This window comes from Podarcis gaigeae, assembly GCF_964106915.1.
Source record: "Podarcis gaigeae genome assembly, chromosome: 8".
Taxonomy (NCBI): Eukaryota; Metazoa; Chordata; class Lepidosauria; order Squamata; family Lacertidae; genus Podarcis; species Podarcis gaigeae.
Window position 1 is genome coordinate 71,788,169 of NC_139684.1, and position 13,192 is coordinate 71,801,360.

At 43.4% G+C, this 13,192-nt stretch overlaps 1 protein-coding gene across 1 annotated transcript in view; it reads left to right on the top strand.

Annotated features, from left to right (window-relative positions):
- Positions 1-6,897: 6,897 nt before the first annotated feature.
- Positions 6,898-13,192, top strand: part of LOC310850526 (IgGFc-binding protein-like) — a gene marked incomplete at its 5' end in the record, with an annotated part of 37,976 nt that continues 31,681 nt past the window's right edge. Inside the window, 2 exons of the mRNA XM_083752047.1 lie at positions 6,898-6,909; positions 12,281-12,329. Coding sequence (XP_083608173.1) covers positions 6,898-6,909; positions 12,281-12,329 — 61 coding nt within the window. The remainder of the gene's footprint in view (positions 6,910-12,280; positions 12,330-13,192) is intronic.

The following is a 13,192-nucleotide window of genomic DNA, read 5'->3' on the forward strand; positions in this document are numbered from 1 at the left end:
GAGTCTGTAACCTGAGGCGTATGTAACCTGAAGCATATGTAACCCGAGGTAACACTGTACATACAACAGTACATATCACAGTTTCAAAATAAAAAAAGGTAAAAGACCACTGACAGTTAATTCCAGTCACAAATGACTTTGGGGTTGTGGTGCTCATCTCACTTTACTGGCTGAGGGAGCTGACGTTTGTCTGCAGACACTTTTTCCGGGTCATGTGGCCAGCATGACTAAGCCGCTTCTGGAGAAACCAGAGCAGCGCACTGAAATGCCGTTTACCTTCCTACTAGAGTGGTACCTATTTATCTACTTCCACTTTTGGGCGTGCTTTCAAACTGCTAGGTTGGCAGGAGCTGGGACCAAGAAATGGGAGCTCACCCCGTTGCAGGGATTCGAACCGCCAAGCCCAAGGCTCAGTGGTTTACACCACAGCGCCCCCCCGCATCTCATAACAGTGGTGCCTTAATACCCATATCCATCTCTCTAAGTCTCCCAAATACCGTCTTCATTCATTTCTTCCCCTTTGCTCACATTTTCCTTTCGTTTCCACAATTGTTATAAATTATTTTGTTATGTTCAACAGAGACTACTATTCGTCAGCTGTTCCCTCAGGGCACCATCTGTTTCCACTCCCCTTCTTGCAAATAATGATGAACAAATGTTGGCTCTGGGGTATGTAATGGTCCGTACAGGCTTGAGACTTCTACTCTGGGATCAGTCCAGCGGAATCCTGAACCTCCTCTTATGCAAACCCATGAAATTTGGCTTCCACACTTTTTTGTTGAACTTGGCAAGAACCTCGCCGAAATCTGTTGGTTTGGAATGGGCGGCTGAGACTCAGCTCAGTCTAGGGACTGAGTTGGCCATGGTCACTTTGGTGGATGACATTTACAGATGTGTGTGCTCCACTATGGCCACATGCACCATGCCATTCATTTGAAGTACACTTAACACACATTTCATAGAATCATAGAGTTGGAAGGGAACCTGGGGATCATCTAGTCCAACCCCCTGCAATACAGGAACATGCAGCTGTCCCTTACGGGGACTGAACCTGCAACCATGGTGTTATCAGCACCATGCTCTAAACAACTGAGCTATTTGAAGTGCATAACTTCTCCCAGTGAGTCCCTGGAACTATAATTTACAAGTAGAACTTATGAGAGGCCCCAGTCTGATATCCTGCAGACCCACAGCCTTTTGAAGGGGTTGCCAACCTGGTTCTTGCAGGAACCAGTACGTTTCCGAGCACAATTCAAAGTGTTGGTGCTGACCTTTAAAGCCCTAAACGGCTTCGGTCCTGGAGCATCTCCACCCCCATCGTTCAGCCCGGACACTGAGATCCAGTGCCGAGGGCCTTCCAGCGGTTCCCTCATTGCGAGAAGTGAGGTTACAGGGAACCAGACAGAGGGCCTTCTTGGTAGTGGCGCCCACTCTGTGGAACACCCTCCCTTCAGATGTGAAGGAAATAAGCAGTTATCATATCTTTAAAAGACATCTGAATTCAGCCCTGTTCAGGGAAGTTTTTAATATTTAATGCTGTACTGTTTTTAACACTTGATTGGGAGTCGCCCAGAGTGGCTGGGGAAACTCAGCCAGATGGGCGGGGTATAAATAATAAATTATTATTATTATAACCAGGGTGCCTGCGAAGGTTTTAATTGGTGGCCCTGGGCAGAGGCCTCAAACAGTGTGCTTTCTTTCTTTTCTTTTCTTTTCTTTTTTTAAAGTGTGATGCAAACATTCATTGCAGGCGATTGGACTAGATGACCCTCATGGCGCCTTCCAACTCTACAATTCTACGATTCTGTAATTCTATGAGAGGATGGCTACTCTTCTAAGTGGTTTCTGTCAAAGGAGCTTGGGTAGCCGTTCCACCTCACCAGTGCCAGATTTACGTATAAGCTAAACAAGCTATAGCTTAGGACCCTACTCTTTTGGGGGCCCCCAAAAAAATTAAAGGAAAAAAAACTGGATGCACATTTCCAAAATATAAGATACAAAGCAAATAAAATAAAACCTACATACAGCAACAGTTTTTTGTGTTGTGTAGGCTCCTATGTTGCAAATATGGGCCCCACCTGCTAGCCTGCTCTCTAAAATATCACTGGTTTGCTCATTTCTATATATAGGGTACCTACATTCTGCATGGACTGGTTGAGTGGCAACATGTGATAATGGCTTTTGATACCTATTAGGTCCATAAATCACCATATAGCATATATTCAACACAAAAAACAGTGACAATTTGGTGTTGACAAAGGACGGCTAGACATATAAAGGGCCCCATTACCTTCAGTAGCTTAGGGCCTCATCAAACCTAAATCCGGCCCTGGACCTCACAGTGTTTTTAGCCAGTAGCTGCTCAGGCACAGAGCTTTAAAGTGTGAGACCTTTGGAGACTTCCGGGTCGGCGCCATCGCCGAATGGCGGGCTCCCTCCGAGCTCCGGAGGGAGCCGGCTTGGCAGGGGCTGGGTCCTACCGCACCGGCGATGCGGGGACCCTTAAAAACCACGGCCAGATTGAGGCCGTGGACATGGAGACTCGGCTGGCACCGTTAGCGCCCTCCCGACTCGTGAAGGAACCTTTTTAAAGGCTACGGATCGGGTGCCGGGGAGAAGCGTGGTGCTTTGAGTTCTCTGCTATCCCTGCCGAGCGCAGCCGCATGCCATCCGGCGGAGAGCGCTGACTTCTTCTATTGAAAATTCGGCTCTAAAGAAGAACCCGTGAGTAATTGGAATATGGACTAAAAAAAAGGGATAAATTTTTAAAATTCGGAGCGAACGGGGGAGGTGGAAAAAAGGAAGTCAGCCTACCCCTAAATTGTAGAAGAGCCAAAACAAAGGACTGGACAACTAAGATCGAGTGTAACCTTATCTTGCCGAATCAGCAACTTCGCGAGGGAAAATTATAAGATTGAGCTGGAGGAGAAAAGTGGAATTGTTTTAAAAAAAGCAACCCCCCCGGAATCCCTGGAGCGATTCGTGAATCTGCCTGGAGAAAAGTGATGGAGGTTTTGACAGCTGTCAAAGAGCTGTCAAAAAGGAAGATTAAAATAGAGACTTTGTTATGAGGACTTTGCCGGTTATATTTGTTACAAATTGAATACAAACTGTTTTAAATATCGGTCAACAAGCTACTTGGTCTGGTGGATGTGATTCTGGAAGGGAACTTTGTTACTGCAATCCACCTAGAGGAGCCGAGGGACATTGCATGTGTTTTTCACAGGAAATGTGAACAGTTGAATGGAACTTTCAATCTCCTGGGAAACTGCAGGAATGGAACACTATTTTGTCTACAGAGGTCTACACACTACAGGAAACAATGGAACTATTTGTTGGAAAATGAAAGGAACATGATGTAATGCTTTGCTTCAAGAATAACAAACCTCTGCAGAGACACTAGAAACTTTTGGAAAAAGAACATTTCTGTGGGAGAACAGAGAAATAAAAAGGAGGAGAATGATTGATAAGAACAAGGAAACAACAAGAACTGGACAGAACTGGGGGAACATTTGGGATATTCAGGTTTGACAAGCTTATGGATACAAAATTGGAGTTTTTACTCCTGGATATAAAAACCTGGATAGAAGAAATGGGCCCTTATTTGATAGACTCCTTCTACGATTGGACATCCGTAATTAAAGACTGGCAAAGAATCGGAGGGATATAGTGTAATGTGGGAACTCCAGGAAGATATTAGAAGTGGAGGGATAGGTGAAACGCAAAGGGGAAAGAGGGGAGGGAAAATTGGAATCCAAAGGCTGTAAAATTATTATTTACATTTATCTTATTTTCATCTGTACTATGTTTGAAAGGGGGAAACCCGTGGAAGGGTATAGATCGATCTTAGGGGACGAGAATTTGGATAAATTGGGTTATTGACGAAGAGTGTAATTTGGGGATAAGAATTTGTTGAATTTAATTGCTTATTTGGAAGATTTGGAACACAAGAGGGGGTAGGGAGGGGAAGTCCTAGTTATTGGCAATAGATTGGATTTAATTTGCTTTGATTTGTTCTAATTTGGAAAACCTTAATAAAAATTATTATAAAAAAATAAATAAAGTGTGAGACCTTTGCCGAGGAAGCACGGGACAAAAGGTAAATGTAGATGAGCCCTCCTTTTGCTAAATACCTCTATCCCTGGTAAACTCCTTTTTTCTACCACAGGGATGGAGAACCTGTGGCCTTCCAAGTCTTCTTAAACTACAACTCCCATCATTCCTGGCTGTTGCCCATACCGGCAGGGGCTGATGGGAGTCCAACAACATCTGGGGAGCCACAACTTTCCCTTCACTGTGTATCAGAGAAGTATCAACAGACTCGGGATATATTCGATCCGAAACCAGCATGATCAAGTATTCCAAAAGGACTGGAGTAAATTTATACGATATTTGAAATATTACTCTAAGCAATTTAACATCACTAGCAGGGTTGTCTGAAGACTCGTAATGAGAAACTTTCTCCCTTTTTATTTTAACCTAAATTTTAATGTATTTTTGTAATGAGTGAAACTAGAATTGGAAAACGTATAAAATGCAATGATATAAAGGTTGATTTTGAAAGCCACAAGGCGGGAGGGAAGGAAGTCGATGGGCTCTAAAGAGCCAGAGAGGTAAAGTGGATAACAATGATATGATTGTATATTATTAAATGGAAAACTAATAGAAATTATATACAAAAATGGGAATAACACTTGTAGTTTAATGGTGAATTTTGGACACTATGGAGATGTAAAAGATTTGGATTATCATAAAAGATGCAGGAGGAAATGATTAACAATAGAACCCACAAAGGGGAGGAGGGAAGCCCAGGAGATTCTTTGGAATCTTGTTTTATGTTGTATGTTGGATATGTGTTTGTAAAATTTTAATCTGAAAAACCAAATAAATTATTATTTTTTAAATGAACTGGAGTATTGTGAAGGAAGGTATGCCTGAATGACTAGTGAACAGGGCTTTTTTTTTAGATGGAGATGCAATTATTTAAATCAGATATTTTTTGCAGTAAGCCCACATGAAAATTGCAACCAATATCCTAATTGGTTCCAAGAGGGGGAAAAGGGATGGTTTGCTTTGGTCATTGGGTCTGGGCGGCTTGAGGTGTACGTCTTCAGGCTTCAGTGGGAATCTCATATACGTGAGTAGGATGTCAGGTGTTTTATTTGTCTAACACCTTCAGCTAACACAGGAGAGGTTTCTGTTTAACTCCATCCTCTGGCAATGTAAACTTACACAGTGATTTACAAGCAATGCATATTCCCCAGGGAGAGCTTTGGCTGAGAGCCACAAACCACAGAATAATAGGCTCTCTGAGACTTCGTAGTGAGTGCTTAAATTCCAGTCAAAAACTGATCTTCCGGGACAAGTCCCTAGGTCAGGAAATTAAATATATTTCATTCATCATTCCGCATGTTCAGGAGGTGTTGTTTATTTGTTTGTTACATGGGCATGGAACAAAATTGTCCATTTATGCTATGAACCAGCAATGTGCAAGCAAAGGTTCTTGTGCTTGCAGAACAAGTGATGTGCTCCTAGGAACCAGGGGAACTGCAGAATCAGACCATTTGGCCCAGCATTGTTTACACCAGGGGTGGGGAAGCTACGGCTCACCATGTGCCAAATTTGGCCCAGCAGGAGTCCCAATTTGGCCCATGAGGCTGTTTTTCACAAACCACGCCCACCTGCCCCACACCTGAAGCCATCTAGGATCTCAACTGTGGGGCATGTACTGACTTGGCTACAAAGGGACAATCTGGACAATCAGTTAGCTCCTGTTTGTTCCTTTTTTCTTATGTTTTAGCAGTGATTTCAATGCAACCCGCTTCAAGGTAGCGATTCCTGCAGCTGGTAGGCTTGACTTCAACACCCATCACCTGATGGTCATTGAGGTGATGAGCAGCTTTGCAAATGCCAAGTGCAGGGCTGAGAAAGCCCCTTGTGCTGTGGTTCCCAAGCACTCGACAACCAGCAGGGGTGGAGATACATAACGAAAACATTCTCACGCCTTGTCTACACTGACTAGCAGTGGCTCTCCAGAATTTCAGATGAGGGTCTTGCCGAGCATTATTAAGAGTTTCTGGGGATCGAACCTGAGACCTTCTGCATGCAAGGCAGGGGACCCACCACTGAGCTGTAGCCCTTCCCCTGTAATGCAAGCAGACATTGGATTCCAAGTACCATGCTTTTCCTTTGTGGGTTCTTTATAGGGATGGGGGAGAAATCCGATTCAGTTCATGTTGAAAGGCAAATCTCATGTGAACTTTCTGAAACAATATGTCAACCGAAACACAGTCATCCTACAAAATTCACACTTCTCCGAATTTTGTAATGTGGTTCTCAGAGCCCCTGTCAGGTTGGGGGGAGCAGAAAGTGGGGTCTCAGGGAAGGCATTGGTGGTGGGCCCTTGCAGAACTCAGGCAGTTCCCCAGGGATAAACAACAAAGATCCCCTGTGTTGCAAACAGAGTAATCTATCAACCTCAAAGCAACATGGTAGGCTAATATGATTACAGTGGTACCTCAGGTTAAGAACTTAATTTGTTCTGGAGGTCCATTTTTAACCTGAAACTGTTCTTAACCTGAAGCACCACTTTAGCTAATGGAGCCTCCTGCTGCCGCTGCACCGCCGCTGCTCAATTTCTGTTCTCATCCTGAAGGTAAGTTCTTAACCTGAGGTACTTTTTCTGGATTAGTGGAGTCTGTAACCTAAAGCGTCTGTAACTTGAGATACCACTGTACAACACTTCTATATCACTACTGAATTGTATCTTAATTTACATCAGATAGCCTACAATATATACATGATGACACCAACTAATATAAGTTAAGACAATGTCCCAAAGTAAGGGATTGTTTGGTTAGTATAACATCACAAAGAATCACTCAAGCTTGAGGCAACATGCCTTCCAAGGTAAGTGTAAAGTCAGACAAAGCACAACTTATGCAGTGTTTTGCAGGGAAATAAGTTGAAGGATGTTGGTGCTCCAAAAACAGCAGCAGGACAGTCCTTCCAGGATAACCGACTGTTTCAAATGTTCTTCCTCAGCTGATAATAATACCAAATAAAACCAAGTACATTCAAATACAATAAATGAGATGATATACTTGAACATTCTATAAACGGTTATTACACAATAAGAGATACATTACCAAATAAAATGTCCAAAGGGGTACACAGGATACAAATGGTTCAGCTTTCACTAATCAGTGTAATTGGCTGACACTGTTAGCTAAAACATGGTTGCATCCCGAGGGATGTCAGGTGCTCATGCCAGACTCTTAATCTCAGGGTCGTGGGCTTGAGCAAAAGATGTTGAGCAAAAGATTCCTGCATTGGAGGGGCTTGGACAAAATGACCCTCGTGTTTCCTTCCAACTCTATGATTCTCTGTCTCTATGTCTCTGTGTCATGAGGGTTAGGCAAGGGGAACATGGTAGCACCCTGAGGGTTAGGCAAGGGGAACATGGTAGCACGAGAGGCAGCAGAAGCAGGCAGTTGATGTGAGTGTCTCTGAGCCTTCATGAACACTCAGTTATCTGAGGTTTAGACAAGGGGAGTCCGGTTCTTAAAGAGAGCCATGGGTCAACAGGGGACATTTTTGCTATACCCCCGACCATGAGATGTTTCCTGCAGCAATGGAGCTTTGTGGTGACCATATGAATCAGGAAAGAACAGGAAGCAGTTTGTGCTGATTGTGCGGCTGCAATTGCTTTGTGTTGTGTTACAGATAAGGGTTCTTGGCATATGGAGAGAAAGTAAACAGAGGAATAACTATTTGGCGTGGCTCCACTAATAAAGAGGGCTTAGCTTTTCTAGGGCAGCAGCAGTTGCGGCCCAGCTTGGGTGCTGGTGAGCCAAGGGGTAACATAGTTGTCCTGTGTGGCCGGCTGTCATTGTGGCAGCTGTGGGTGCTGGTGGGATTGCCCGCCAAACGGGCCAATCTCAGCCCTGGGGGTGTGGTGGGGCTCTGGCAGCAGACCTGTCAGGGTCTGTTATGCCCAGGTAACAGACCAAAGGCAGCTGTGCTACAATAGGGCAGTGCAGTCACAAACTGGATGTCCCACCTGCCCACGCTGAATGCTGTGGCTCTGTCCAAAGGGAAGAGGCAGGGCACATGTTTGGCCTTGCTGTGGAATTATTTGGTCACTGTAGTTGGGGCCAGAAAGGAATTTCAGCCTGTCTGGGCTTTTGTTTCGTTTCATTTTGGCTTTGCCTTATTTGGAGCAACTGTCACAACTTTTGGTGGGAAAAGGCATAGGGTTGGATCCTTAGCCTAAAGCTAAGGATCAAATTCAGGTTCAGGATAAAATTTCAGGGTTAAAGGGCTCCAGGGCGAGTGTTATGTCCTGAAGCCACAGAAACACCTCAAATGGTGACCTGGCGGGTTTTGCCTCATTATGACTTGTGTTGTGAGGGGCTTCCTTATCACTAGGATCAACTATGATGGATTATCATCCTGCAGGCGCATTGGCTAATTCAGGATACATAGCCAATGCCTGCTTACATCTGTAATCAATAAAGTTGCGGCCATGTTCAGTTCCAAAATGCTGCTGTGCCATTTTGCTGTTCTTACACATCCACAATCCTTACAACCCCATGGGGCAACCCCTGGCCTGCTGTGCTGTGGTTCACAATAGCACCAGCTCATAAATGTGCTAAGTGATACCCCTAAGGCAAATTGCTTTTCATGTTACCCAGATGTAAGCAGGAAACACCAAGCATAAAATGAATTCCCCTCCAATTTGAGTCATTTCAGATATATTGCAGCAGCAGTTTCCTGAATACACAGGGGTGAGAAGCAAGCCTGGCTTCCACATTCATTCTCTTGTGTTGCTCAATCCAGCAAAATCTGCAACTCATGCTGGGTATGTGGGACCATGAACTAATTTGTTTGTCTCAGGTTCTCATTTTTTCCAGTCTGAGATTCAGCTTGCTACATTCCTGCACCAGTAGTTCTTTTTAAAAGTCTAATATACATGATTTTTTTTCAACATTTCCCCAAATGCACATACTTTCGTATGCAGTTTTGCTTATTTTACAATATCCTATGGCTCAGCCAGAAAGTATGGATTAAACAAAACAAAATAAAAAAACTCAACTCACTGGAAAGGAGTAGTTTTGCATGAACTAGGATTGTTGAGCTTTTTTGGCTTAATCGCAAAAAAGACATTTTTGAGCTATGTTTTTTTTTAATCGCCGAAAACGACACTGTTGACATGGGTTACCAGTATTCCGGCTATTTCCGGGAAATTCCAGATGTATGGCAACCCTAGGATGAGCCCGGCAATTACACATTTTAAAAATATTAAAGTCAGTTTGTGCATTCCCACATTAGTTCCCTTTTTTAAAAAATAAAATAAAATAGTCCTTTTGAAAGTTGTCAGCATCTACGTGTACATTTCTCCCAGTGTAGATGTTTTTGCAAACAGTTTCCTTTGACATAATGTCATCTTTTTCATCTGTGGTATCTGACTTCACTGGAGAAAAAGTCGATGCAGAGATAAGGTTTCATTCAGCAGCTCTGTTTTTGTACCGGGTGCACAATCCAGGATCTTGAGTTTGTTTGCTCACAAGTAAAGAGTGATGCCTGTCATCCTGAGCATTTCGTGATGTCACAGCCCACAATAGTCACTTTAAACCCTCAAGTTTGTGCTCTGCACAGATGGTCACAGCAAAGTTCTGTTGGATTCTTGCATCTACTGCAGCAAAACAGTCACATTCTGTGTGCTCCATTTGTCCTCAAGCGCTACGTGAAACTAATGGAATCTCATGGGAAATGGCCCATTAGTCTGTAAGTGCTAGGTTGGCTTACAGAATTATGAAGGTGGCCTCTATGTCCCCACAAATGTCATTGGTTGGATGACTGAGTTGGCCACCCCTGGCCAAGGCCCTCGGTGTAACATGCAACACAAGGCATCAGATAACAGAAAACATTTGCAGTGGGTGAGTTCCAGTGGGTGGCATGAGCTCTTAATCCTCTTGACTGACATGACTTAAGTCAACAGAGGGTTAAGGAGCCATGACTGCCGAAATACATTCCCATCCCCTCCCATGTGAAAGGAGGCAACAAATATTGACCAAAGGGCTCAGCAAACTCTTTTAAGGAGGGGGTTCCAAGAAATGTTAGAGTAAGAGGTGCGGTAGCATTGAGTAGTGAAGACAGGGGCGTGTGGTGTGAGAGCAAAAAATGAAGGCTGGAGATGTTAATAAAGGAAGATCCTTTAAGCTAAGCTAAGAGGAAGGCATGCTGGGCAAATCCTCACCTTGATCAACCTATGTCCCCACTGCAGAAGGAGGTGCAGATCCAGAATTGTCCTCCATAAACACCTACAGTCACACTTGTTTTTAAAAAATAATTTTTATTAAAGATTTCTTAATTTACAAAAATACATGCATTGTCTCTTTTTCCAAGCTGCGTTTTCTACAGGTCAGTTTCATTTGTTGTGAGACATTAGTGTTACATACAATGTTAGGTTAGGAAGAAGATGGGGAGGGGGAATGGGGAGTGGGGTGGGGTGGGGTGGCAATACTACAATTCATCTACTTAGTGTATGTGTGGGGTTTTGTGTCAGCGTCAGTTGTGTGTGTTCTCTTACTATTCACTTGTTGTATTTCCTTGGGGGTGGCCTTGGGTTTGGTTGGTTGTCTTTGGTTTGTTGTAGTGAGCTTTGTTTTTGTGTGTGAGTGGTGTGTGTGTGTGTGTGTGTGTGTGTGTGTGTGTGTGTATTTGCCAGATTGATTCATATGCTGTTGTTGGGTTCTTGTTGTTGTCTTGTTGGGCTGTGTATGTGATAAAGGGTAACCATACCGGGGTAAAAGCATCTTCTTCTATTTGTACCCGTGTCAGTTTCAGTTTGTTGGTACCTACAGACACACTGTCAAGACCATATTCATGGAAGACAATCTAACTCAGCTACAAGTGATAAGAAGAAGGAGGAGGAGGAGGAGGAGGAGGAGGAGGAGAAGAAGAAGAAGAAGAAGAAGAAGAAGAAGAAGAAGAGGAAGAGGAAGAGGAAGAGGAAGAAGAAGAAGAAGAAGAAGAAGAAGAAGAAGAAGAAGAAGAAGAAGAAGAAGAAGAAGAAGAAGAAGAAGAAGAAATAGTAGTGGTGGAAACAAGCAGGAAGTTTTACCCCCTAGACTGGTAGCATGTAAGGCAGGCAGGAGGGGGCTGGCTAAGGGCACACTGTGGTGGTCATTATCATTAAATCCATTTATTATCTACCCTTCACCAGCAGGTCCCAGGGCAGGTAACAACAATTTAAAATTCAGAATTAAAAACAGCTGCAACAGAGTACAGCCACAGAGATAGGGTGAACCCGGAAAGCGCATATCTCAGGTGTCAAAAGACCGGGGTTAAGAGGGATGTCTTCTGCATTCACCAAAAGCTGTAATGAAGAAGCCAGGCATATCTCTGTGGGAGGGAGTTCCACAACCGCAGAGAATGTCCCCTGCCAGGCCACCATTACAAAGCCTATGTGGAAGGTGGAACTACCAAGAGGGGCTCCTCTGTTGATCTTAATAGACCCAGAGAGGATCTGTAGGAAAGGAGGTGGTCTTTCAGATTTTTGGGGCCTAAATGATGTAGGGCTTTGAAGAGTAGCAATAGCACCTTGAATTGGGCTTGGAAGCAAAGTGCCAGCTAGTTCTTAGTACAGTGGTACCTCAGGTTAAAGACGCTTCAGGTTACAGACTCCGCTAATCCAGAAATAGTACCTCGGGTTAAGAACTTTGCTTCAGGATGAGAACAGAAATAGCACGGCGGCGGCACAGCGGCCGCAGCAGCGTGAGGCCCCATTAGCTAAAGTGGTGCTTCAGGTTAAGAACAGTTTCAGGTTAAGAACAAACCTCCGGAATGAATTAAGTTCTTAACCAGAGGTACCACTGTATAAGAGGTTGGTTGGGCAGTGGTGAGGCATTTGTCCTAATCAATCAGCTTCCACTGGTGGGGATTACTTCTGAGTAAACATCTACAGGATGCATCTGCAAAAGAGGATGTACTACATGCCCTTTTAGTACTGTTGGGAAGAAATTTGAGATTTTCTCCAGAAAGCCTCTCTTGGGCCCTAAGCACACTGCGCTGAGTAAACCACAATGCCCCAAGCACTCCAACTCATGATTCTTTAAGTAATCCAAACTTAAACACGTAAACACTTTCGTGGTAAGGAGAATTCCATGTGCATTGACCCAAATCTGAGCTTATTGTCCCTCCTCCAGGAAGCAATGACTCAACCTATCCCACACCTCCGTATATGCTACCTTAATGTGCTGGGGACTCCCTCCAGTATAAATGTGGCAATCTTGTCACCGAGAGAATTAGGAGCTTCCCAGCAGGTAAGTGGACTTTTCTCGTTAGACACCTGTGAAATGAACATGGGAGGAGTGTGAGGAAATGGATAAGTCCACTTTGATTGTGTGCTATCTGGTTTCAGAAGTCCGTATGCAGGCTATATTCAAAATTATATCTTAATAGATTTGCAAATAAAGTAAATGGGGGAAACATATTTTGTTTTTAGAGGAAAAATATACTTCACAGCAAGCATCATCTTAGAAAAAGCACTCTGTGCTTCGCAAGAGAGAATTGGGAGTGCCTGCTTAATACCCACTCTTGTTATTTTTAATGATATAGTAATTTTTAAAATAAAATAAAATAAAGTGATTCATCCATCAAAGACTTTTTATTCCATTTGTTCCTAACCGTTTAATCCTATAAAATGAGACAGCCTTAATAGATAGATGCAGTATTTCTGAAAGGAGGGTTTGACATATTTATTTATTCAGAAAGATTTGTAGACCACTAAATCACAAAACTCTCTAAGCAAAAATTATCAGTAAAATTATCAACAGAACACAGCTAAGATTCACAAAACCTTAAAAAAAAAAACCCACCTGAGTATACACAAAAAAGAGAAAACACAGATAACATCAGTAAACAAAAGCAAAAATTGGTACAAAAATAAGCTTTCAGTAGGCATCTAAAACAGTACAGTGGTACCTCGGGTTAAGAACTTAATTCATTCTGGAGGTCCATTTTTAATCTGAAACTGTTCTTAACCTGAGGTACCACTTTAGCTAATGGGGCCTCCCACTGCCGCTGTGCAATTTCTGTTCTCATCCTGAAGCAAAGTTCTTAACCTGAGGTACTATTTTTGTGTTAGCGGAGTCTGTAAATCTGAAGCGCCTGTAACCTGAAGCGT